At 42.7% G+C, this 27,300-nt stretch overlaps 1 protein-coding gene across 1 annotated transcript in view; it reads left to right on the top strand.

Moving 5' to 3' along the window:
- CD109 (CD109 molecule) overlaps nucleotides 1-27,300 on the top strand; it is a 169,725-nt gene that overhangs the window by 43,612 nt on the left and 98,813 nt on the right. Inside the window, exons 4-5 of the mRNA XM_070073883.1 lie at nucleotides 4,957-5,187; nucleotides 10,814-10,939. Coding sequence (XP_069929984.1) covers nucleotides 4,957-5,187; nucleotides 10,814-10,939 — 357 coding nt within the window. The remainder of the gene's footprint in view (nucleotides 1-4,956; nucleotides 5,188-10,813; nucleotides 10,940-27,300) is intronic.

Raw genomic sequence — 27,300 nt, 5'->3', positions numbered from 1 at the left:
GAGTTTGGGAGGATTCCCTCCATTTCAGTTGTTTTGAATAGCTTGAGAAGAATTGGAGTTAGTTCTTTAAATGTCTGGTAGAATTCAGCAGTGAAGCCATGCAGTCCTGGGCTTTTCTTTTTTGGGAGTGTCTTTTAATTACTCATTCCTGGTTTGTTTAGATTTTCTAAACAATTTAGGTAGGTTTATGTGTCCAGGAATCTATCCATTTCTTCTAGGTTTCCTGATTTGCTGGCATACAGCTCTTTGTAATTTCTTTTGATTCTTTTTATTTCTGTGGTATCTCTTGTTACCTTCTCTTTTTCATTTCTAATTTTATTGATTTGGGACTTCTCTCTCTCTTTTTTCAGTTAGTTGAGCCAGTGGTGTGTCAATTTTGTTTATTTTTTTTTAAAAAAACTAGCTCTTTGTTTTGTTGATCATTTGTATTTTTTGTTTCAATTTTGTTTATTCTCTAATTTTAATTATTTCCTTTCTTCTACTAATTTTGGGTTTGGTTTGCTATTGTTTTTGTAGGTTCTTGAGATGCATTGATAACTTGTTTATTTGGTGCCTTTCCAATTTCTTGATGTAGGTACCAATTGCTGCAAACTTTCCTCTTAACACTGCTTTTGCTGTATCCCATAAGTTTTGATATGTTGTATTGTCATCTTCATTTGTTTCCAGAAATTTTTTGATTTCTTTTTTGATTTCTTATATGACCCACTGTTCATTCAGGAGCATGTTCAGTCTCCATGTGTGTGCGTATGTTCTAGAGATTCTTGAGTTGCTAATTTCCAGCTTAATTCCATTCTTCCGAGATGATGCATGGTATAATTTAGATTTTTTTTGAATTCGCTGAGACTTGCTTTATGGCCTAGCATGTGGTCTATCCTAGAGCAAATTCCACACACTGATGAGAAGAATGTATATTCTGCCATTGTGGGGTGAAAAGTTCTGTAGATATCTATTAGGTCCATTTGGTCTATAGTGTTGATTAACTCTGTTGTTTCTTTGCTGATTTTCTGTCTGGTTGATCTGTCCGTTGCTGAATGTGGGGTATTGAAGTCCCTGTAACTATTGTATTGGAGGCTGTGTCTCCTTTTAGATCCATTAACATTTCTTCTTAATGGCCAGGTACCCTGTAATTGGGTGTGTATATGATTATTATAGTCACATCTCCCTGTTGTATTGATCCCTTAATGATTACATAGTGTCTTTTTTATTTTGTTTATTTTTTAAAAATTTTATTTATTTATTTGACAGGCAGAATTACAGTGAGGCAGAGGCAGAGGTAGAAATCTTTACTAAGTAAAGATTTTACTAAGTAAAGATTTCAACAGTTTGCATCCACACAGATACACAAAGTATAAAGTGCTGTTTGAGTACTAGCTTTACCGTTAATTCGCATAGTACAACACATTAAGGACAGAGATCCTACATGGGGAGTAAGTGAACAGTGACTCCCGTTGTTGATTTAACAATCAACACTTTTTTTTTTGACAGGCAGAGTTAGAGAGAGAGAGAGAGACAGAGAGAAAGGTCTTCCTTTTCTGTTGGTTCATCCCCTAAATGGCTGCTGTGGCCTGTGCACTGCAGCCGGCATGCTGCGCTGATCTGAAGCCAGGAGCCAGGTGCTTCCTCCTGGTCTCCCATGCGGGTTCAGGGCCCAAGGACCTGGGCCATCCTCCACTACCTTCCCGGGCCATAGCAGAGAGCTGTACTGGAAGAGGAGCAACCAGGACAGAATCTGGTGCCCCAACCGGGACTAGAACCCGGGGTGCCTGTGCCACATGTGGAGGGTTAGCCAAGTGAGCCGCGGCGCTGGCCAACACTCTTATTTATGATGTCAGTAATCACCCAAGGCTCTTGTCATGAGCGCCAAGGCTATAGAAAACTCTTGAATTCACAAACTCCAACCTTATTTAGTCAAGGTCGTACACATTTTAGAATCTTTTCTTTATGTTTTACTATGGAGAGTTTGACTACAGTGTGTCATGGTGAAGATCTTTTCTGGTCATGTCTATTAGGAGTTCTATGTGCTTCCTGTACTTGGATGTCCTTTCTTTCTCTAAATTAGGGACATTTTCTGTAATGATTTCACTAAAAAGGCTTTTTAATCCATTCTCTTTTCATGTCTTTGGAATTCCTAAGACCTGTATGTTGGGTCATTTAATAGTCCATAAATCTCCTACACTCTTTTTTAGTTTTCTGATTTCTTCTTTTTTTTTTTTTTTGATCTGACTGTAAAATTTCTAGAGATTTGTCTTCTAACTTGGATATTCTTTCTTCTGCCTCACAGAGTCTGTTTTGAAGGCTTTCCACCACATTTTTATTTGATCTATTGAATTCTTCATTTCTAATATTTCATTTTGATTTCTCTTTAAAATCTAAATTTCATGGGAAATATTTTTATTCATGTCAAGTGTGGATTTCTTTAATTCATGGATTTGCCTCTGATTACTTGTGAGTAATTCTATGATCAATTTTTTGAATTCTGTTTCCGGTGTTTCTTTAATCTCTTTATCTTCTTGTTCTAGTACTGATAGGGATGTCATGTTGTCTTCCTTATTCTTATTTCTTGAATTTCTGCATTTATTTTTAGGCATTTGTTGGAGATACTTCTTAGTTTATTTTTTTTCCTTGTGATGGCCTTTATCTTTGAACTATGCCTCTGTGGCTTAATGGAGTATCTGCTCATTCAGTGAATATCCAGAGGTATGAGCTGATTGTGACCAGCGAGCCCTGCTCAGTGCTCCAGGGTGCAGGGAGTGTCCAAGGTGACATTGAAGTTGGGTGTGTTAAATCTCCCCCTTTTTTTTTAAAATCAGAGGGCAGGTTTGATGAGCTCTGTTGGCTTAGTTTTGTGCTTACTCCCTCTCCTCCAAGGAAATCAATGCCTGGGTGCTAGCTGCAGTGGGTACAACATTCATCCATGCTGCCATAAGAGCCACACAAATGATCTGTGCAGTCCTCAGTGTGATCCTGTAGCAGTGACCCTCACCAGGGAATCAGGGAGCCCCGAGCGTGTGGAGCTGCCTACAGTGACTGCCCAAAGACCCAGCCATACTCTGTGCCCTCACATGCAGCCACAGTGTTTTCACAGTCTATTCCAGCACATAGGGCTCTCACAGTCATGAGTGCCCAGCCCCTGTCAGTTCTCCTAGCCAGACTTAGACACCTCCTCTCGTCTGGTTGCTGGAGGCAGACACAAGGTGCACAGTTGTTATGTATGTTCAAAATGGCACCCTCCCTCTCTCAGTTGGTTACAGGATGTTGGTGCTGGGTGGTTGGGGAGAGCAAAATGTGTCCTCCCGTTTTTTCTCCTTTAGTTTGACAGGTACACTGTCCCCCACAGGGCTCCAAACCAGATTCACACCAGGCTCTTCCTGCAGCTTTCCTAACATTTTTAAATGAAATTTTTAAATACGCAAAAAACATGAAAAAATGTCATAGCAATCAAGCCTATCCCTATCACTTAGTAGCTACCATTCTCATTCTACTGTACTTGCTCTATAATACTTCTGCCCATATTCCTGTCTTTCTGTCCATTCACTAATTCATCTTACTTTTTGATGTATTCCAATGTATTTGCAGACATCAGTACTGCTCTCTCTAAATTGTTGTTGTTTACCATTTTATTGGTGATAACATTTCTTACATTTTCCTCGTATTCTTAACCATATTGATAGCTTTATAGCTGCTTCTGTTACTGGAAAATCTCCCCATGAGCTATTTGTGGACAAAACTTATTTGCAAAAATTAGAATGTATTTTTAGGATTTCAGCTTTCATATGAAAATAATTAAAAATCAGACATAGTACATGTGTATTGCTGAGTCACTACAAACATTGGCTTCAAACATCAGCAAACTTTTATTCCTATGGTTTCTGTGGGTGAAGTGTTTGGGAGCAACATAGCTGGGCATTTCTGATTTTGGATTTTGGGTCTCATGAGGTTGCTATCAAGATGTCAGCCAGGGCTGAAGGCTTCACTTGGGCTGGGGGACCCTCTGTGGGGGTGGCTTAAGCTCTCATCTGTAACATGGTTGGTGATAGTTTGTGGGAGGCCCCAGTTTCTCCCCATGGCCTCTCCACAGGCATCACTAGTGCTGTCATCATGTAACAGCTGGCCTCCTGCAGAGTGAGTAGTGAGAGAGATACAGAGACACATGTAGAAGCTATTCTCTTTGTGACATGGCCTCATTCTACGCTTTAGATGCAAGTCACTAAGTCTGGAGAGTTAGGCTCTTATTTTTTGAAGGGAGGAAGGTCAGAGAATTTTTGGATATATTTTAAAATCAAGTAGTATAGCTCATGTTGGGTTTGAATCTCTGCTGGTGACCTGCAGTAACTTCCTTAACCCCTCTGGCCCCTGTTTCCTTGTATGTGAAATGGTTTTAACAAAATGACCCACCTGTAGGATTATTGTGATGTGTAAACTGCTTAGCATGGCTTCTGGCCTGCTAATGCTGGGAGGTGAGATTTCTGTTGGTGGTGTTAGGAAAAGTAGCAGCAGCATCACCCTTACCTATCTATGCCACACGATGAGCAAGGGCCAGGAAGAGAATGCATCCCAGAAGAGCCAGAGAGAGTATGGTAAAAGAACAGGCCTTGTGCAAATGTACCTTTTCCTGGCTGGCTGCCTCAGATGGGAGAGCATGGTTAAGAATGTTGAAGGATGTTAGATGTTCTGAGCCAGAGAGAAGAGATTTGTAACTGGACTAGGAAATGGCAAGATGACTGCTGATGACAGAGGCTCATGGTGTGTGGCCCCCCATTCCCAGGGCCCTGCCCTGTCCTTCAAGAACAAACTATGGGACATTAAAAGAGGGAAAACAAATGATTTGACTTGGATGCCTAGGAGGGGCAAATTTTTCAACATTGCAATTACTTTAGACAATATTCTATACTTAATTTTTTTTCTTAACTTGTAAATAAAGCATTCTGGATTCTGTCATCTCTTCTTTCTCCCCAGATACCCCTGAACAGTGCAGATGAGATGTATGAGCTACGTGTAACTGGACGTGCCCAGAATGAGATTTTATTCTCTAATAGTACCCGCTTATCATTTGAGACCAAGAGAATATCTGTCTTCATTCAAACAGACAAGGCCCTGTACAAGCCAGCACAAGAAGTGAAGTTTCGGGTTGTTACACTCTTCTCAGATTTCAAGCCTTACAAAACTTCTCTAAACATTCTACTTAAGGTAAGTGCCAAACAGACGGGAAGCAGGGCATCCAAGCCATCTTCCTAGAAAGCTCTCTTGGACAGTTCTGCTCCTGTTACAGACGCTGGAACATCTTAGAATGCACCAAAGGTGAGTTCCCTTCTTTCTAGGAAAGGAGGTGGCAGAGCACCGCGGTAAGAGCCCGGGCTCCGAAGTTTCCCAGTTTGAGTTCCAGTCCTGGATTCTTCACTGATGTATTCGTTGCTCAGACATTTAGTGACCTTATGTGTTCCAGGCATTGGGATAAGACGGGGAACAGAACAGATCCCAGCCCTTGCTCACATTAAGTTTATTTTTCAGAGGGTATTGAGGAGACGGACAATAAATGAATACACAAATATATGTTTACTTACATTCATATTCATATATCCAGGGGTGTGTGTGTGTGTGTGTGTGTAAGTGAGAGAGAGAGAGAGAGAGAGAGAGAGAGAGAAAGAAAGAAAGAGAAAGAGTGAGACAGTGAGTTTTGGTTTGATATTTTCTGTAGGGATGTCAGGAAAGACCTGAGCAGAGACCTCAAAGAAGTATAAGAATGAACCCACACAAACAGGGAGCAGAGTGCACAAAGGTCCTGAGGTGTGTGCTCATCTGGAGCATTCAAGGAACAGCAGGCTGGCAGTGCATTGGAGCCCAGGGAGTGAGGGGACAAATATCAGGAAATGAGGTCAGATACAGGTAGGTAGGCTGGGAGTTGGGCTCATAATGAGTCTGGGTGACCAAGGTATAGACTTCAAGTTTGACAAGGAGTGTAATGGGAATTCATTGGAGAATTTTGATGGGCAGCATGATGTGATCTGACTTAACATCCTAAAAGAATCACTGTCGAGTCTAAGAGGAATAATTACAAGCTGTGTGACCTTGAGGAAATTAACTTTATCTGTAAAATGTGTAAGTGTGTAACAGTAATAGCTCACGGAAGTTTTGTGAAGCTTGAGATAATTCAGTTAAAACATTTAGAACCATGCCTGGTGCATGATACCTGCTCACTGGACACTGGCTATCATGATTGCAGTGACTTCCTTTGACAGGGCGTCACTTGGCTTCTGCTGCTTGACCATCCTGATGATTTGGAGGCAGCCATTTAGCAGACCGGGTGTTTCCTCAGGAGAATCAAGACCAAGAGAAATTGAGCATTACATCAAAATAGGGTGATTAACTCATCCCAGTTTACCTGGGATACCCCTGATTGTAAAACTGAAAGTCCCTGGTCCTGGTGACTTCCTCCACCCTGGGACATGGGGTACCCTAATTGTTCCAAGGAATGCACTATGTAGAAGGTAAACCTACGCTTTTAGCTTGGTGTTTTCCTATTATTCTTAGTTTCTTTGGTGTTATGAATGAATGAAAACAACAGTAAGAACAAAATCCAATCAATCAAACAGGTACACACATAGCTTCAAGCTAAGGCATATTTGTAGTAAATACCACATAGGCTGGCATGGTGCTTAGGGTTTGTTTCTTCAGTCTAACTGGTATTCTTGCAGCTCTGTGAATTTCTGCCTTATGTAATAGGATGTCTATGGGGAAGGTTGACATAGTGGATAGCGTTTCTGAATTCCTGTGATTCTGAGTGGGGGTGAACTGACTTCATTCACACCATCCTTCATCTTACTCACTTATACCGAGAACTTACTCTGTGTCACGCACTGTGTAAGGTAGATGATTTACAACTAGATGTCTGTCTGTCTCTAGATGTTCACATTTAATCCTCCTTTCTATCTCAGACAAATAGAAGTTATTGCTGGGTTGATTGCCTATTTTAAACCTTAAACCCAGAACTAACCTTGCTGATTTGGACAGCTTGTTTGTGCATTTTTATAAATCTTGCCTTTGCTCAACTCTGGTATCTGCCTTTGAAACCTGCAATTTGTAGTTGTTTTGGGTTCTTTTGTCCAATTTTGGACTTAGCCTGCCACATTTGGCTGTTATGGAAAGACTCAGTAAGACCTTCTTTTGCTAGCTCTGGACTGAGGGATCCTACTGGCCTGGCCAACATGAGGCCCTCCTGGCCAGAAGAAGGGAACAGGGAATGAAGGGCGGCCATACATCCTCTCTGTACCTGGGCGGTGAAGCTCGGAATTGGACCCTGGCCTAGCCAACTCCATCTTGCAACTTCCTGAGGCCAGGCCAGACCATTGATGTGAATGTCACACTGTTGTACTCTTGTAGCTGAAAACAGTCTTTTGGGCTAGGGTTCGCTAGGCTGTAGCGTTTTCTAACATCTTTCAGTGTGGAATAATTGGTTTCTTGGCAAAATTTCCCCCCCAAAAATGAGACTTGTGGAACTAGAGCCCCTGACTAAGATAAAATTGTGCTTCTACACAGCACTGCCTTTGGGCTAATAAGGAGAAGTGCATCTGCGCACTGACAGGCCAGCTTTTTGGGCCCCATTGATGGCTGTGGAATGTAGCTAATGTTGAATGTCACAGCAGACTCAGGGATGCTCTTTTTTGGGGGGTGGGGTGGGATGAGAGAGTATCATTGGTCCTATCCATTTTTCCTGCCCTAGTAATTGACCATCTCAGGAGGAAAGGGATTTCAGAGGCTTTATGGCAGTGGAAAAAACCCTATGTGCTCTCTGCAGCCCTCATTCTGGCCTCCTCCAGCCAATGTGGCCTAACCCTCTGGAAACATGTGCTTCTGATGCTGTGATGACAGATGGTATGGCTGGCTTCTCCCTTCTCTCTTCCTTTAAAAAATTGTTGTTCCTGGTGCAGGGGAATGACTTTGTATGGAACAGATGTTATTGACCAGGGGTGCTATATCTTGTGACTGTGACCTGACTCTCTGGCCTGGAGCAGCAGTGACAAACTCAGAACTTCAGCCCTGGCCAGCTAAGGTGCCTCCTCGTTCTAGTTCTGCATGCCATAGACACTTACTTCCTACCTAATCCAGGACTCGGGAAATAGTCCTTGTGGACCCGTTCTGCAGGCAGCAGATTTAGTGCTCACGATAGTCTGGCAAAGGTAGCAGGTACTGTGCTATGGCAGGCAAGTGACAGAGAGCCAGAGCCATCCAGAAGTGACCCAGAGGGCACAGGCATCCAGTACCGCAGTGTTGAGAGCACACAGTTAGCTGCTGTCTTGTGCGTGTCCCAGCAGGAGATGACCCCGTCCGAATGCTGGGTTCCACTGTGAGGAGCCTGCGCACGATCTCTCCACGTGCTGCTGCGCTCTGGAAGGGCGCCTGATGTTTCTGCATTCTCTCTGTCTTCCTTGTTGGTGACAGTAAGGCCCAGGCCCAGGCCAGCCTTAGGAAACACAGGGATCGTCTCATTCTCTCCCATTCCTCCAGATCCCCCAGGTGCAAAGTCACCCAGGATGTCAGGTCAGACTCCTTCGATTTGAAGGGCCGTGCAGCTGTGTGCGAGAAGTGGGCGCTTTGAGCACAGTAATCCATCAGCAGAACGTGGGCATGCCCTATCCCTGCACTTTGGGTCACCCCAAGAGTTACGGATATTATTACTATTTTTTTGTTTTTGTCAGGCTGACACAAGAAAGGCAGTATTTCATTGTTTTCATTTGCAGTCCCCTAGTGACTTGACAGCATATATTTATTAGCCATTTGTAGTTCTTCCTTTGTTCTGGATCCTTGAAACTCTATGGCTTCCCATGCATCATGCTGTGGCAGGCGGTGTAGAGCCAGCTGCTGGTTACAATGCCTGACCCAGGAGTTTGCTAAGGATACTGTGACCTGTGTATTCTAACCAGCATCTGGTTGCTAGATTTTTTAATAGTAATCATTGTCTCTGACTTACTTGACTACTCCCAATTCAGTTCTCAGCATTATGCTTGCTCCCAGCTTTCACACCCTCTTCTAGGAGAGAGGCTTCTTTTGGCTTCTAATAACTGGGCCAACTCGCTCCTTCCTGTCAAAGGACATAGGATAGAGAATAAGAGTAAGGGAAAGTATTAGATCCCAGCTCTCAAAAGTTTAGAATCTAGTTGGGAATCAAAACCTTTTTAGTGTGTGTGAAATAAAATATGTAAAAGAAACACATGGTGCTTAATATGGGTGAACTCCAAGTGCAGGAGGAGTTCTCCAGGAAGTGGTCACTTCTGCCTGTTTTTAGGCAGGTGTAGAAAGCAGAAACTGGAGCTCATTTCCCGAGTGGGCAAGGAAGGGAGGACATTCCAGGCAGCAATTGCAAGAGGCTACTGCATGGGATTTTTGGGTGAACTGCAAACAAGTCTGTATTTTTGGGGAAGGATGAATCTAGAAATGTTGATGGGGTCAGATTGCTAATGACCTTGTAAACTGTGCAAAGGAGGGTAGACTTTCCATAGGCAAACAAAAGTCATCGTGTCATAGTAGAGTAGTGTAATGATTGTAACCTGTTTATTCATTGCTTGTTCTAAGCCAGGAACTGTGCCCAGTGTTTCAGCCACTGTGCCTCATTCTCAAGTGTGTGTTCCAGATGGGTCACAGCGTGGGCAGGGGCAGGTGGAGAGATGTGTCAGAGGCTGTGAGACTGGGGGTGCAGGTCAGTTATATTCATTAGAGAACGGGGTATGTGCTAGATGTGAAGAAGACAAGAAGCAGACAAGATGGAGAGAGGAAATGAGACAGAGGTGACAGGGCTGGGAATGTGAGCTAGGAATCTGAGATGGCTGCTGTGATGGCTTGGATGAATGCTGCAGGAAGGAATAGTGGCCTGGAGGTGATGGGAAGACTGTGGTATTGATTAACATGCCTCAGTGTACTTTGTTGAGTTAAAAGATAGTCAGATAGTCATGGATTTGAATCCTGAGTTCCATCACATACTAGTGCCATAAAATTGGGTCATGCCAGTTACATACAATTGAGTGCTCACCAGGATTTAATTTTTTCAACTATCAAGTGAGAATACTCCTATCCTGAAGGAGAATTAGGGGTAGAGGTAAGGCAGAGGGCTTGACGCATAGTGGGCCTTTAATAACTGGTCTTTGTAGTGGGATTTTTTACCATCACCATTGCTGCCATAGGTCTGAAGGTGCACTTGTTGTATTTTATGTAGAAAAAAATATGGTGACATGTATTAAAAGGTTGGGCAGAATCAAGATATTTTTGGAATAAATGTGAGGAACAAATTTGTATTTTTCTTCTGAAGTAGTCCAGGCCAGACATTTCCCCAAAACTATCTTAGTGCCATATTTTGTAGCAAGTTCTGGAAGAAGTGCCTGAGTTTGCTGCAAAGCATTTTTTTTTTTTTTTGACAGGCAGGAGTGGAGAGTGAGAGAGACAGAGAGAAAGGTCTTCCTTTGCTGGTGGTTCACCCTCCAATGGCCGCCGTGGCCGGCGCGCTGCAACCAGCGCACCGCGCCGATCCGATGGCAGGAGCCAGGTACTTATCCTGGTCTCCCATGGGGTGCAGGGCCCAAGCACTTGGGCCATCCTCCACTGCACTTCCGGGCCATAGCAGAGAGCTGGCCTGGAAGAGGGGCAACCGGGACAGAATCCGGTGCCCCAACCGGGACTAGAACCCGGTGTGCCGGCGCCGCAAGGCGGAGGATTAGCCTAGTGAGCCGCGGCGCCGGCCAGCATCTTTCTTAACCAGACAGGAGTCACATATATGTGGGCAGCCTTTTGTAACACATAGAGTTGACATGTCTGGTTTCCATTTCAGGACCCCAAGTCCAATTTGATCCAACAGTGGTTGTCGCAGCAAAATGATCTTGGAGTGGTTTCTAAAACTTTCCAGTTATCTTCCCATCCAATAGTTGGTGATTGGTCCATTCAAGTTCAAGTGAATGTGAGTATGATTGCATATTTTTTTGGAATATTAAAATGATTTTAATACGCCAGGTGGGGAAATAGCTCCAAAACCACTTATTCAATGAACAGAGAAAAATGAATATGAACGTCTAGACAATTTAAGAGGCTTATTTTTAAGTTGCTGTTTATCGATGGCTTAACCTTCATTGTAGCCTATTAAAGTTTTAATAATTTTTATCTTTTTCTGTAATATAATGTTTGAAGTTTAAAACATTTTGGCATATTGGTATAAAACTAGGTATTTACTTATTTATTGTTTACATTGAGTGTTTTAAAACTAAGTGATGAGTGCATAGGTATTAATTGGCAAGCTCCATATCTCAGAACGATGGCTCCAGGTTGGATTAACTTACTTGGTCTTTGTTTTAAGAAACAGTGACTTTAAAAAGGCACATCACCATCTGTTCCTCATCCTTCCTTCTCCCTAACTCCTGTACTGACTTTAATAATTTTTTAAAGATTTATTTATTTTTTATTTGAAGGCAGAGTTACAGAGAGGCAGAGGCAGAGAGAGACAGAAAGAGAGAGAGAAGAGCGAGAGAGAGAGAGAGGTCTTCCATCTGCTAGTTCACTCCCCAGATAGCCACAATGGCTGGAGCTTCGCTGATCCAAAGCCAGGAGCCAGGAGCCTTCTCCAGGTCTCCCATGCGGGTGCAGGAGACTTAGGCCATCTCCCATGCGGGTGCAAGGACTTAGGCCATCTCCCACTGCTTTCCCAGGCCATAGCAGAGAGCAGATTGGAAGTGGAGCAGCCAGGACTTGAACCGGTGCCGATTTGGGATGCCAACACCACAGGTGACGGCTTTACTCGCTGCACCACAGCTCCGGCCCCTCCTACACTGACTTTATTTGCTGCCAACTTGCATAGCTTTGAAGTCTAGGAGGGCAGGGCCATTGTCAGGTGCTCCTTCTCTCTGTGCCCAGGCTTTTCATCTCTGTACTTACTCCTGAGTGATAATCAAAAAGTCATTGAATGTTTTCCTGCTTTTCTCTGAAATTAATTATATATATATTCGTTGATAAGAGATTTAAATATAATTCTGTTTAGAACAGGGCTTCTCAGTATTGATATTTTGGATAAAAACTCCTTGTTGTGGCTGCTGTCCTGATCTTTGGAGGTGCTTAGCAGCATCTCTGACCTCTACCCACAAGATGCCAGTAGTAGTTTCCCCTCTTCCTATGTTGCGACAATCCAGACTCTCCCCAGACATTGCCAGCTGTGCCCTGGGGCACACACCCTCCTCCTGTTCTTCTGAGAACCACTATATGAGAAGGAATAGTCATACACGAGTATAAGACCTGAGAGAAGGTACAAGTACCAGGACTTCAGATGTACCCTGCTTTGTTACCAGCATTGCCGCTGCAGTTCTATAAACAATAGATTCTGTTAAACTCCGTTTCTGGATGAGGGCGATGAAGCTTGGAGAAGTTTAGCAGCTAGGCACTGGAAAGTGAAGAAGCAGCATTTGCACTTTGGTCACCGATGCCAAAGCCCAGGCTCCCAACTGACCCCATGACCCCAAGTTCATAACAGGGATGCCTGGAGTCTGGGTTAGAAGATATAAACGCTGTAAGACGTAGTAAACCCTAATTTAATTTCACAGCAGCCTCTCTTAGGTCAGTTTAAAATACGATAAATTACTAGGTTATACATATGAAATTGTGATTTTTGTAGGCCAGAAGTGCCAAATATCAACATTTAAAAAATGTTTTAACCTAATAGACAACTTTCCTACAGATGAATATGTGTCATTGATAATAGAAGCCTTGGCAAACAAATGGAAATATATAAAGGAACAAGCCAGGTGAAGAACTTAGCTTATTTTTTGAAATATTGAAACATTTAATATTCTTGATTCTTTATGTAGTCTTACTTTTGCTCTATAAATTTGAGTCTTCATCATTAAAAAGGAGGATATTGGGGTAAACCTCTGGCCTGGTGGTTATGATGCTCACATCCTGGCTTCAATAACCAGTTCCAGCTCCTGATTTGAGCTTCCTGGTACTTCTGACCCCAGCGATGACGTCTGAAGTGGTTTTGTTCCTGATGCAGGCCTGTGTTGGAGACCTGGACTGAGTTCTGACACCCAGCTTCCACCCCAGCTGAGGGCTGTTGTGGACATGTGGGGAATGAGGCAGTGGAAAGGAGCTTTTCCTTAGTCTAGCTGTCTCTGGCTTTCACATCAATAAATGCAAAATAAAAAAGGAAGGATATTGATTTTGACCCATGCTATGCCATGGATGAATCTTGGAATATTTTTGTGAATGAAAGGACAAATCCTGGGAGATTCTACACATTTGAGATATGAGAGTACGCGGAGTAGTCAGAATTGTGGAAGCAGAAAGTAGAGTGATGCTTGCTGGGACTGTGGCAGGGGGAAACAGAGTGGTTAAATTTCAGGATTTTTAAAAAAAGATTATTTATTTGAAAGTCAGAGTTATAGGGAAGGAGGGGCAGAGGCAGGGAGAGAGAGAAAAAGAGAGAGAGAAAGAGAATGAGAGATATCTTCCATCTGCTGGTTCACTTCCCAAATGGCTGCAATGGTCAGGACTGGGCCAGGCGAAAGCCAGGACCCAGGAGCTTCATCCGGGTTTCCCGTGTGATTGCAGGGGCCCAAGCACTTGGAACATATGCTACTGTTTTCCCAGGCACATTAGCAGGGAGCTGGATTGGAAGAGGAGCAGCCAGGACATGAACCGGCACCCATATGGGATGCCAGCACTGCAGGCAGTGGCTTTTCCTGCTGTGCCACAGTGCCGGACCCTAAATTTGAGTTTTAAATTTCAGTTGTCAAATTTCAGTTTTGCAAAATGTGCAACAACTCTTGAGAACTTGTTCAACAATGTGAAAATGTTTAGCACTGCTGAACAGTATGCTTAAGAATGGTGTACATTTTATGTGCTATATATTTAACTACAATTAGAAAAGTAATAGGAATTAGGGCCGTTATTGTGGTGTAGGGGGTAAAGCTACTGCCTGCAACATTGGCATCCCATATGCACGGTGGTTGGAGTCCTGGCTGTTCCACTTCTCATCCAGTTCCCTGCTAATGCACCTGGGAAAAGCAGCAGAGATGGCCTGAATGTTTGGGCCCCTGCAGCCACATGAGAGACCTGGATGGAGTTCCTGGCATCTGGCTTCATCCTGGCCTAGCCCTGACTGTTGTGGCCAGTTGGGGGGTGAACCAGCAAATGGAAGATCTCTCCCTATCCATCCTCCTTCTATAATTCTGCCTTTCAAATCAATCAATCAATCAGTCTTGGAAGAAAGTAATAGGACTTAACTCTATGCGATATAAATTGGTCATTAAGTGTATGACATATAAGCATTTATATTTCTTTGTAATATATTTTTATGACACACAAATATATAATATATGATGAATCTTCATTTCAGTTTTCATGAACTTTTGGAAACACCTTCACCTACCTTTAAACTTTTTTTTTTTAAGTTTTTTAAAAAATTTATTTGAAAGGGAGAAGAGAGAGATATCGTCCATCTGCTGGTTCAATCCCTAAATGGCATGGAACTCCCTCTGAGTCTCCCATGTGGGTGTCAGGGACTCAAGCACTTGGGTCGTCTTCTACTGCTTTCCCAGGCTCATTAGCAGGGAGTTGGATCAGAAGTGGAGCAGCTGGGACTCAGACTGGCATTCATACGGGATGCCAGTGTCGTAGGTGGTGGCTTAACCTGCTCTGCCATGACACCAGCCCCTACTTTAAGTTTCTTAAGCTCCGAGATTGTCTCATTTCAGAGTCTTTCCTTAAGTTGGGTCCCTGCCTGGAATGCTATTTTTTCTGCTGTTACTCTAGCTACTTATTTTTACTCTTTACATTCTCATGGCACTCGGTGCTCCTCTTGGTTTCCATGTCACTTTTCATTGGTGTAGCTGATTGAATGTTCTGGTTGTAAAGATGGTGACCTTTGGTTTGCTCACCTCTATTTGTGGGACCTAGCTCAGTACCTTGCACATAGAGGAAAGTCTTTATTAAATGAATGTACAAAAGTTATCATTTGTGTTTAAGCAGCATTTTTCATGTTTTCAATTTTATAAACCATCTTTAACATTTGAACATGAGAATACTGATCAAATACTTATTATTGATAGAATGTTAAGTTGAGACACATAGCAAAGAAAAAGCAAGGTCCTTTAAAAATAAGTCATATAAGCAACTGACTGAACACCAAAAAGGAAACCTCCTGAAGTGAAATGGACACTATGAGAAATGGTGACTTGATCAGCATAGCCCTGACTGCTAATGGACAACTTAATACATTATCCCTCATAGTATTTTTTTTGTCTGTTCTACTTAATATGACTGGTTTAATTCTGTAATTATCACACAGTTATTCTTAAGTGTTGAAAATTAACTGAAATGTGATCCCTGTTAAACATAAGAGTGGGAATAAGAGAAGGAAGAGATGTATAATTTGGGGCATGCTTGGGCTGACTTGCCCCAATTGGTAGAGTTGGAAACATACCAGGGGATTCCAATTCAATCCCATCAAGGTGGCATGTGCCAATGCCATCTCACTATTCCAAGTGATCAATTTCAGTTCACAATTGATCATAATGAAAGGACTAAGAGTCAAAAGGAGCACATAAACAAGTCTAGTATCTGCTAACACTAACCGATAGAATAAATAAAGGGGAGAGTGATCCAACATGGGAAGTGAGATATTCAGCAGACTCATAGAATGGCGGATGTCCTAAATAGCACTCTGGCCTCAGAATCAGCCCTAAAGGCACTCGGATCTGGCTGAAAAGCCCATGAGAATATTTCAGGCATGGAAAGCCAAGACACTCTGGCAAAAAGATCTCTGTGAGTGAGATCCCAGTGGAAAGAACAGGTCTTCAAAGAGGGAGGTGCCTTTCTCTGAAGGGAGGAGAGAACCTCCACTTTGACTATGACCTTGTCTAAACAAGATAAGAGTCGGAGAACTCAAGGGGCTTCCATAGCCTTGGAAACTCATGACTGGTGCATAGGGAGATTACTGATGCCATAAACAGGAGTGTCAATTTGTAAAGTCAACAACAGGAGTCACTGTGCACTTACTCCTCATGTAGGATCTCTGTCCTTAATGTGCTGTACACTGAGGCTTAATGCTATAACGAGTACTCAAACAGTATATTTCACTTTGTGTTTCTATGGGGGTGCAAATGATTGAAATCTTTACTTAATGTACACTAAACTGATCTTCTGTAAAAAAAAAAAAAAAAGAAATTATCAATTCCCAACTTGACTCTCACTGGGATTAAACATGACAATAGGTCTGATCTGATTTCATCATCATTTAAAAAAAATCATCTATTATTTTTCACTTTATGTTTCTGTGTGGGAGCAAACTGTTGAAATCCTTACTTAAGGTATACTAAGCTGATCTTCTGTATATTAAGATAATCGAAAATGAATCTTGATGTGAATGGAAGGGGAGAGGGAGTGGGAAAGGGGAGGGTTGTGGGTGGGAGGGACAGTATGGGGGGGAAGCCATTGTAACCCATGAGTCGTACTTTGGAAATTTATATTCATTAAATAAAAGATAAAAAAAAAATTAAAAAAAAAAAAAGAGAAAAAAAAGTCATATAAGGGCCACCAGGGGGCAGTCTAATCAAAGAAATATTATGAGATGCAGCCCTGGACTCAGACTGGTTTTTGTCTTTCCTCGGTTTCTTCACAGCACTAAAGGACTGCAGGTTGCTTACTGTTCATAACCCTTTTCTTTTATCAGTGAATAATGCTGGTGGAGGAAATGTATTTATTATTTCAGTTACTGACCACGATAGACTACTGATTTGAGGTCATGACCACTTTCAGTATAAAAGTGAGAATATTTTACGTAGAGGTGTTTTTTTTTAAGATAGCATAGTATATTTTGGTGATTATCCTTAAGCAATAAACAAATATTTGGTGATTATATTTGGCGATTATCCTTAAACAATCAACAAATATGGCAACGCAATGCAAGGATACAGAGTAGCATGACATCTCATTCATTCCTGGCTATAATGCCTAGTAGGAGAAGCACTTTATCAGACATCCTGACACGTTACTAGGAAGCCAGCTGTGTGTCACCGTATCATGCAGCACATGTGTTTCTATGTATTTTCTATGTATTTCCCTGGCTATTGTGAATCTTATACTCACATAAAATATAACATGATTGTATAGCTTCATTCACAGCTAAAGCTTGTATGGCACCAAGTTGTCTTTCAGTAGTTCACCAGGTAATCAGATCATCACAGTAGCAGAAGAGGAGATGAAGACAGTGAGACACTTAGAGTGCAGGCCGTGGTCACAGAGTTACAAGAGAAAATCATGGGTTTCAGTGATAGGGGTTTTAGAGACACAGGACAGACGATGACTACAGGTAAGTGACATGTGGGCACCTGAGGGGAAGGCACACCTCAGGCGAAGGTCACAGAGTTATCCAGAGGCAGCGAGGAGCTGCAAGCACAGGGGATGGAGTCACTGTGGACTGCTGATGCGGGCACACAAGGGAAGGTCGCAGCCACATGCAGAGGGGCTAGAGAACGTGAAGACTGACATGAGATGCTGGCATGGGGGAGACACCCAGGGAAAGATGTGCTGAAGACAAAGACATGGAGCTACAGGCACTGGAAATAGAAACTTTTGAGGGCTGTCCTGGATGACAGAAATTTAACAGATGACAACATGCAAGGGCAAAAATGGGTCACAGTCACTTGCGATGGTGACACTGTAGAGAACATAGAGGTTTCAGCCCAGGAATGGAGATACACTAGGCCTGGCATGGCTGCAGCCATTCAGGGATGGATGCACTGGAACAGATAGGGCCTGTTTGTACAGGGTTTGGAACTACTCTAGGATACTCTAGGGAATGAAAGAGTCATATATATTAGTACTTAGAGAAACTTTACATCCTTAAGTGAATGTGTTAGAATACTGAAAATCAGTCCTTTCAACTTTCTTCTGTTTTTATTTTTATTTTACTTTTAATTAATTTTTAACAGATTCAACATGATTTGTAGATACAAGTCTAAGAACGTAATGATATTCCCTTTCTCCCTCCCTTCTTCCTCCCTCCAACTCTCCTTCCTTCTACTTTTTTTTATTTAACTTTTATTTAATGAATATAAATTTCCAAAGTACAGCTTATGGATTACAATGGATTTTTCCCCCCATAACTTCCCTCCCACTCGCAACCCTCCCCTCTCCCGCTCCCTCTCCCCTTCCATTCACATCAAGATTCATTTTCAATTATCTTTATATACAGAAGATCAATTTAGCGTATATTAAGTAAAGCTTTCAACAGTTTGCTCCCACACAGAAACACAAAGTGTAAAATACTGTTTGAGTACTAGTTATAGCATTAAATCACAATGTGTAGCACATTAAGGACAGAGATCCTACATGAGGAGTAAGTGCACAGTGAATCCTGTTGTTGACTTAACAATTTGACACTCTTGTTTATGGTGTCAGTAATCACCCTAGGCTCTAGTCATGAGTTGCCAAGGCTATGGAGGCCTTTTAAGTTCGCCAACTCTGATCTTATTTAAGACAAGGTCGTAGTCAAAGTGGAAGTTCTCTCCTCCCTTCAGAGAAAGGTACCTCCTTCTTTGATGACCTGTTCTTTCCACTGGGATCTCACTCACAGACATTTTTCATATAGGTTTGTTTGTTTGTTTTTTTTTGCCAGAGTGTCTTGGCTTTCCATGCCTGAAATACTCTCATGGGCTCTTCAGCCAGATCCGCCTGCCTTAAGGGCTGATTCCGAGGCCAGAATGCTGTTTAGGACATCTGCCATTCTATGAGTCTGCTGTGTATCTTGCTTCCCATGTTGGATCGTTCTCTCCCTTTTTTATTCTATCAGTTAGTATTTGCAGACACTAGTCTTGTTTATGTGATCCCTTTGACTCTTATACCTATCATTACGATCAATTGTGAACAGAAATTGATCGCTTGGACTAGTGAGATGGCATTGGTACATGCCACCTTGATGGGATTGTATTGGAATCCCCAGGCACATTTCTAACTCCACCATTTGGGGCAAGTCCGATTGAGCATGTCCCAAATTGTGCATCTCCTCCCTCTCTTATTCCCACTCTTATATTTAACAGGGATCACTTCTCAGTTAAATTTGAACACCTAAGAATAAGTGTGTATTAATTACAGAATTCAACCAATAGTATTAAGTAGAACAAAAAAAATACTAACTCTCCTTCCTTCTACCTTTCTTTTTTTTAAACTTTTGAGATAACATATTTTAAATTTACTTCATAGTAAAAAGGCTTCATAATTCACCAAATAAGAAGTTTAACAAGTAAAAAGCAAAAGGACTCAGTGGGAATATAGACAACTGCTATAAATAATAATTGAATGTATAAATGGCCATTTCACCTATATACAGTGTTTTTTTTGTCAACTAGCCATTCATAATTTCTTTCAATGAAATAGAACCAATGACAATGTATCATCTATATTTCCTGTGTGGTTACAAGGAAATAATTAAATTCATTTAATGATTTAAATTTTTATTTCAGGTTACTAGAAGGAAATTTCAGAGGATTTTTTTAAAGGAAAGCTAACCCTGGGGTCTGGGAACCAGCTCCTGGAGCCAGGAAGGGTCTGCCCACAGCAGCCTTCTGTGTGTTTTGCTGTGGGCAGCCATGGCCAGAGTCCAGGTCCCTGCGCCGGTGCTCGTGTTCCTCTGTGGTCCTGAAGGAAGAGCCTGAGGCACTCAGAGGTCCCTGCTCACTTGGTGCCCCTGCTCTCACTGTGCTGCTCACTTGGTGCCCCTGCTCTCACTGTCCTCCCTCCAGGACCGTCTCGGGCGGCAGAGTGCAGCACCAGGGCCACCTGCAGCCCCAGCCTGCTGGGTGCTACCAGTGGTTCTGGAACATCAGTGCACTTTGGAACCAGCTGCCTGGGGAGCTTTGAAACACGCACAGCTTAGGCCTTGCCCCAGATCACTATTTACTCACTCTGCCATTGCACCTAGGAATTTGAATTTTAAAAATTCTCTTTGCTTTTTGAACCACATTGTTTTTTTAAAAAATAATTTATGTATTTATTTGAAAGTCAGAGTTACAGAGAGAGGAGAGAGGAGAGAGAAGAGAGAGAGGAGAGAGAGGAGAGAGAGGAGAGAGAGGAGAGAGAGGGGAGAGAGGGGAGAGAGGGGAGAGAGGAGAGAGGAGAGAGAGAGAGAGAAAGAGAGACTCTTCCACTGTTAATTCACTCCCCAAATTGTTGTAATAGCCAGGGCTGAGCCAGGCCAAGCCAGGAGCCAGGAGCTTCTTCTGGGTCTCCCACATGGGTACAGTGGCCCCAGGACTTGGACTATGTTCTTCTGCTTTCTCAGGTGCATTAGCAGGGAGCTGGATTGGAAGAGAGGCAGTTGGGACTTGTACTGGTGCCTGTATGGGATGCTGGCACTGCATGTAGTGGTTTTACCAGCTACACCACAGTGCTGCTCTGGGACAGTTCATTTTTACAACAGCTTCTTTGGTGCTTGGAATGCATGGTCAGCTTGGGAGGCAGTGAACTTATAAAGTAACTCAGTCTTTTCAAAAAAATTTTTAAAAGATTTTTATTTATTTAGATGAGACAGTGAGGAGAGAGAGACAGATAGAAAGGTCTTCCCTCCATTGGTTCACTCCCCAAATGGCTGCTATGGCCGGAACTGTGCCGATCCGAAGCCAGGAGCCAGGTGCCTCCTCCTGGTCTCCCATGAGGGTGCAGGGGCCCAAGCATGTGGGCCATCCTCCACTGCTTTCCCAGGCCACAGCAGAGAGCTGGACCGGAAGAGGAGCAACTGGGACTAGAATTGGTGCCCATATGGGATGCTGGTGCTGCAGGCAGAGGATTAACCTAGTGTGCCACAGCGCCAGCCCAGTAACTCAGTCTTAAAAATTTATTTATTTGGAAGTAGCTGGTGAAAGAGAGAGATAGACAGACACAGAGGGAGAGACAGACATCAATCTTCCATCTGCTGGCATACTCCCCAGATGGCTGCAACAGCCAGGGTTGGGCCAGGCTGAAGCCAGGAGTCAAGAACTCCATCTGGGTCTCTCACATGGGTGGCAACAACTCAAGTATTTGAGCCATCATCTGCTGCTTTCCCAGCCGCATTAGCAGGGAGCTGGATCAGAAGAAGAGCAGCTGGGATTTGTGGGATGCCAGCGCCCGCTGGTGGCAGCTTAATCCGTGGTGCCATAGTGCTGGCCCTGATATTCTCGTATTCTGTTATAGCTGTCACTGACTGCAGCTTCTCAGCTTTGTCTCCATCTGAAACCAGTGTTGCGAATGGAGAATGGAAAATAAAAGGTGGAAAACCCAACAGGATCAAGGCTTGAAATCCCTTTTAGAAGGCTTATCGATTAACTTGTGGGTATGAAATTATTGTGTAACTCAGAAGCAGCATGCGTTGAATAATTCCTTTATGCATAACAGTTACATCTACTCTCTTTTGGTTGGTACTAGATTAGGGAAAGGTTGCCAATAGCTCAGGGCTTTTTATAGCCTCTCAGATTACTCCTTATCTTTTCCTGCCTTGCTACCACGCTGTTTTCTGGGCCAGTTTGATTCTGCTGTCAGGTTTCTCAGGAGATGTTTTTTGTTTGTAGAAGAGCCCATCTTTGTTTGGACAGCTCTCCTCCCTGCTGCACTCTACAGATAGCATCTGGTGAAACTCCCCTGGCTCTGATGACAGCACCAAGTGTGGAGCAAACTGGGACGGGTCAGAAGGCAGTGGCCTCCTCCCTGGAGTGGGGATGGGATTTCCAAAATACTTTCGCTAGCCTCTGTTTATCAGAAGGCTTTTATCCGGAAAAGGTCTCAAGTTCTTACTTCCATGTGCGGTGAGAAAGGCAGAGAGGTGCTGCTTCTGGGATGGAGGCTTCTTGAACATCGGCTGGCAGAGCACAGCACTTTGGTCTCTGTTCTTCTAGGGCCCCTTCTCAATGTCTCTTGCCACAGCACTTCCCAATCCAGGGGAGTGCTTTTTCCTTGCCTTTTTTTTTTAATTGTAGTAAGATGTACATAACATAAAATTTACCAGTTAAAGCATTTTAAAATTTGGGTGCATCAAGTGTACGTTGGGATTGTGGTGTCACCATTCTCACCATCCATCTCCAGGACTTGTCTTACCTTCCTAAACCGTGATCAGTGTAGTTTTTTTTTTTTTTTTAAATAAGTCTCCCCAGTGGAAAGAAGGGGCCATCAAAGAAGGATGTACTTTTCTCTAAAGGGAGGAGAGGACTTCCACTTTGCTTATGGCCATGTCCAAATACTGATGGAGTCTGTGGTCACAAAAGGCTTCCATAGCCTTGGCATCTCATGGCAAGAGTATTGGGGGATCACTGACATCATAACTAAGAGTGTTAATTGTTATATGAAAACAGAAGTCAATGTGCACCTACTCCCCATGTAGGACTCCTGCCCTCAATGAGAATTAACTACAAAACTTGTTCTCAAATTATACTTTATATGTTGTGTGTGTGTGTGTGTGGGTGCAAATTGTTGAAATCTATACTTAGCATAGAGTTGGTCCTCTGTATATAAAATTAAACTAAAAATGAACCATAATGAAGAATGGCATGGGAGATGGAGTAGGAGGTGGGACAGGAGTTGGGGTGGGAGGACGGGTATATATTCCTAAAGTTATACCTATGAAAAATGTATTCATTAAATAAAAGATTTTATAAAAAAAAGTAAAAAAAATTGAATTTTGGGGCTGGTTCTACGGTGTAGCAGGTAAAGCCACTGCCTGCAGTGCCAACAACCCATTTGGTTCCAATTCTAGTCCTGGCTTCTTCTCTTCTGATCCAGCTCTCTGCTATGGCCTGGGAAAGCAGGAGAAGATGGCCCAAGTCTTTGGGCCCCTGCACCCACATGGGAGACCCAGAAGAAGCTTCTGGCCCTTGTAACTGCCTCTCTGTAACTCTGCCTTTCAAATAAATAAATAAGTAAATCTTTAAAAATAATTAAATCTGCCTTATTTGACTATGAGCTCCTTGATGGACAGGAGTTCTTGTTTTCTAGTTGTCATGTTTATTCTGTAAAATATAGTGTGTGACCTGCCACAGAACTCCCTCATGCTTGTGTAATGAAAAGAAGAGTGAATGGGCAATTTCTCCTAGACCGTTGCTATTGATTGTTACAAAAGTCCCACTGTCTATGTGATAAAATAAACTAGTACCAAATATGTTCATGTATTTTCACTTTGAGAATATATATAGCTACTGTATTTGATGAACTTGAGCCAGTAGAAAACAGGATTTTTGGATTAATGTCCTGGACTTTGATTTTAAAATTAAAAATAAATTTGGGTCAAGAACTAAAATCGGCCAGCGCCGTGACTCACTTGGCTAATCCTCCGCCTGTGGCGCTGGTACTCTGGGTTCTAGTCCCATTTGGGGCGCTGGTTCTGTCTCAGTTGCTGCTCTTCCAGTCCAGCTCTCTGCTGTGGCCTGGGAAGGCAGTGGAGGATGGCCCAGGTGTTTGGGCCCTGCACCCGCATGGGAGACCAGGAGGAAGCACCTGGCTCCTGGTTTCAGATCGGCGCAGCATGCTGGCCACAGCGGCCACTTGGAGGTGAACCAACGGAAGGAAGACCTTTCTCTCTCTCTCTCTCACTGTCTAACTCTGCCTGTCAAAAAACAAAAACAACAACAAAAACAAAACAAAACAAAAACAAACAAACAGCTAAAACCCCTAGTCCCTTATAAAATTTAAAATGCACTCACAACTTGTATGCCATATTTTTCCTGTGACTTTATTGAGCCATTTTTTGGCTATTACCAGTCCATTGGTGGTGGTGTGTGTTTTAATTTCTGGACTCTATGCAAATTTTTGTAAGAAAATTTTGAGTTCTTTCCTTACTGGAATCTGTGCTAGGATGCCCTTCCTTTCCAATGTCTGTTTCTTACCTGTCCCTGTAGGCACATCGGCAGAGCATCAGTGAGAAAACTTTGGGTCAAACTTTAGCATGTGGTGACCTCAGTGTAGTGGGGGATCTGAGGCAATCATCGTTTTATAGGGTGTCAGCGCTGGAGAGGATCTTAAAGGGCACCCAGATACATTTCCTCATTTTGTGTTGGAAGAATCTGAGTGAAGGGACCTCTTCAGGCTCACATAGTAGAGCAGGGTCAATAGATTGTATAAGCTGGGGTTCCTGATACTGCCAGCTCTGTGAAACTTAACCATTTAAAATGTGTAGCTATTATTGCTTTAAAATGGTCACTATTTTGGTTTGTATTTATGTATCATCAGGGCCTGCTCTGCATTGATGGGGAAGATGCCCACCTCTAGTACATGATTTGAGGAGGCTACATGGCCCACCTCCACACAATAAATTGTTCTCAAGGTATCTCAGATTCTGCCTACAACAGCCCTGCCCCTAGATAGAGGATATGAGTCCAGGAGTCTCATGTTACAGAATACGGATTATCTAGTAACCATTATCCATTGGTACCTGTTAATATGCTATTAGAGATTAGCTTGCTGACACCTAGCATACTGGATAACTTTGGTCATAGGAGGCATAAAAATAATAATTTTGAGAAAAACTTTTTATTTTAAAGAAGATTTATGGGAAATTGCCAAGACAGTACAGAGAGGGTATTCCTTTTCCATGCTGTATCCAATGATTTTATTTTACCCCTTGTTATAGAATAACTTCAAAAGCAAGAACTTCACACTGGTGTGATGGTGATGTGTGTGTATAGTTCAATATGATGCTTAATTTTCAATGGCATAAAGAGAGTTTTGGAAATAAAACTCCAACCAGTTGTGGCAACAGTGGGAACCAAGATAGGGCATGGAAATAAGTACCAAGTTCCTGGGTAGAGTGGGAAGAGAAGGAAATAGCAAGAAATGAAACTACTTTGCCCCAAGGATTACTCTCCCATTCAGTCTGAAGCTGTCTCTTTGCTGCTGCTTTGTCTCCTTGCCTGAAATAGGTGTCCAGGAAAGGTAGTTATATTGCAAGTCCTTAAAAACATTAATTCTTTCCACCCTCAGTAGGAAGAGAGGAGGTTACATGAGGGAATTGATGAATGAATGCATTTGTCATGTTTGAGCCTCAGCCCTAGTAATTCTGATTCAGTAGCTTGGGATGGGAATAGGACATCTATTTATTAAACCCCCTAAAACTGATCCTGCTGCTTGGCAAGGGTTGAAACCCCAGAAAAATAGGTTGCAGCTACAGTCTACCCCACAGATGTTTAGACTCCAAACGGCATAGGACAGGACAGTATAAATGTTAATAAATACTTTCAGTCATTTTGCAAAGCCCATTCACTGTCATCCCTCTAAGTAGGTCGATATTCATCTGTTGACATTTTATAGGGTATTTCCATTATGATTTCTTGTCTATTTTTAAGCCCTTTTCCAATTTTATGGTAAAGTTAAAAGTGGGAAAAATAGGATCTTACACGCTTCAACTTCAGTAGGTAAGAAGTTTAAGTTTTGCAAGATTACTAAGGATATGAATAAAGCTAAAAATATGGAGCTCTTCTGTTGTATGCTAGGGAAAGTAATGCCAGTCAGTAAACATTCAAGGATGCTATGACACTGACCCTACTTTAAAGGAGCTTACAACAAGGATGGTTTCATATAATACATGCAAAGAACACTGGGTTGGTCCTAGAGCTGTCATCGAGGGACTGTGGCCAGTCATTTCAGCTCTGGATCTGTTTCCTCAGCTATAAAAGAAGGGCCTTGAATCAGAGAACTTTTAATGTTCCTCACTGCTGTAAAGGCCCAGGCTGTAACCAGGTGGGGCTGGATGGCACTGTAGGGTGGGGGTCCGGGGGCGTGGAGGTGGAGTGAGGCTGTGAAGTTGGGAGCTGGCACTGGAGTGGAAGGCTTGTAGACAGCAGAGGTCAAAGGGAAAGCTGGAAGGGGTTGTAGACCAAACTGTGATATCAATCTGAAGTTGTAGATTTCATTTTGTGGGCAGTGGGAAGCTCTAAATACTAAATACTTTATTTTACTTTGTGTGACAATCAGCACCATAAATTTTGCATAAGACTTCTGAGGTCCAAGAAAGCAGAGCCTCTCAAAGTATAGAAGATACGGCAGCATACAGATTACAAGGGCAAAAAGAATGTAGGTAGATAGATAGAGTTCTTAAAACTTTTGTTCCTAAGAAGGAAAGAATTCACATGGTATCTTTTTTTTTTTTTTTAAGATTTTCCTCATTTATTTATTTGAAAGGCAGAGTGAGAGAGAAAGGAAAAGAGAGATATTCCATCTGCCAGTTCACTCCACAAATGGCTGCAACAGCTGTGGTAGGGCTAGGCCAAAGCCAGGAGCCTGGAACTCTGCCCAAGTCTCCCACATGGGTGCAGGGGCCCAAACAGTTTGGCCATCTTCTGCTGCTTTCCCAGGCACATTAGCAGGGAGCTGGATTGAAGTGGAGGAGCAGGACTCTCACCAGTGCTCATATGGGATGCTGGTGCTACAGAAGGTAGCTTTACCTGTTGCACCACAACTCTGGCCCCACATAGTATCTTGTGGGGACAGCAGCAATATAACTTAATTCATGTCAAGTAGACCTTTGTGCTCTGTTTAGAACTCTAAACATAATTGCTGTGAGAAGGTAGACTCTGAGTCAGAAAATTGGATGCCCTCAGGCTTTCTGAACAAGAACAGCTGTCCAGCTGTTTGTTTGTAACTGTGAAGTTGAAAACCTACTGTCCGACAAGTGTAATAAAAAAGCACATTATTATTTTGCCATTAGGTCCTGTTCTTTAGGACCAATTCTTCCGTGCTCCTTGGATGAAGTAGAGGACAAATATCACCATTTTCCTGATTATCCTTGGGTATTCAAAGGTCTTGAATTTTTGTTTACTTGCACACACACACACACACCAGTCTATATTACACAATTAATATGTCCAATTCCTTAAAATAAGCGCTTCCTTCCTCTAGCTGGGGACTTCTTTGGTCTGTCTACCTGTCCCTACTCACTAGGCTGCCGTCCAGTCCTCCGGGTTGGATTGAGTAGAGGGAAGGAAGGTGAGAGGTAAAGAAGAATCAGACCGATGTGGAAGGATGAGTCATATGAATTTGCTAAGGTTGTCCTCCAAAAATGGCAATTTATTATGGTTCAATGTAATTCTGATAGCTGAGCTCTCTGGGCTTAGCAAGCATTTTAGACTAATGCTGTTTCTTCTTTGTTCTCATTTATCAATGCACCTTTTACTGTTGCTGGGAGGGCTTTTGAATTTGTCTCTTCTGATTGGCAGCTCCTCAGTCGTCTCTACTTCCTGGGCATCTAGATCGCGCATATCCAACCTCTGTCTCCTGACGTTGCCTTACCCCTCCCCAGGCCCTCAGATCATGCTGATGGGT

This window comes from Oryctolagus cuniculus, chromosome 5, assembly GCF_964237555.1.
Source record: "Oryctolagus cuniculus chromosome 5, mOryCun1.1, whole genome shotgun sequence".
Taxonomy (NCBI): domain Eukaryota; kingdom Metazoa; phylum Chordata; class Mammalia; order Lagomorpha; family Leporidae; genus Oryctolagus; species Oryctolagus cuniculus.
Note: the sequence above shows the minus strand (reverse complement) of the source record. Positions and strands in the feature narration are given on the sequence as shown.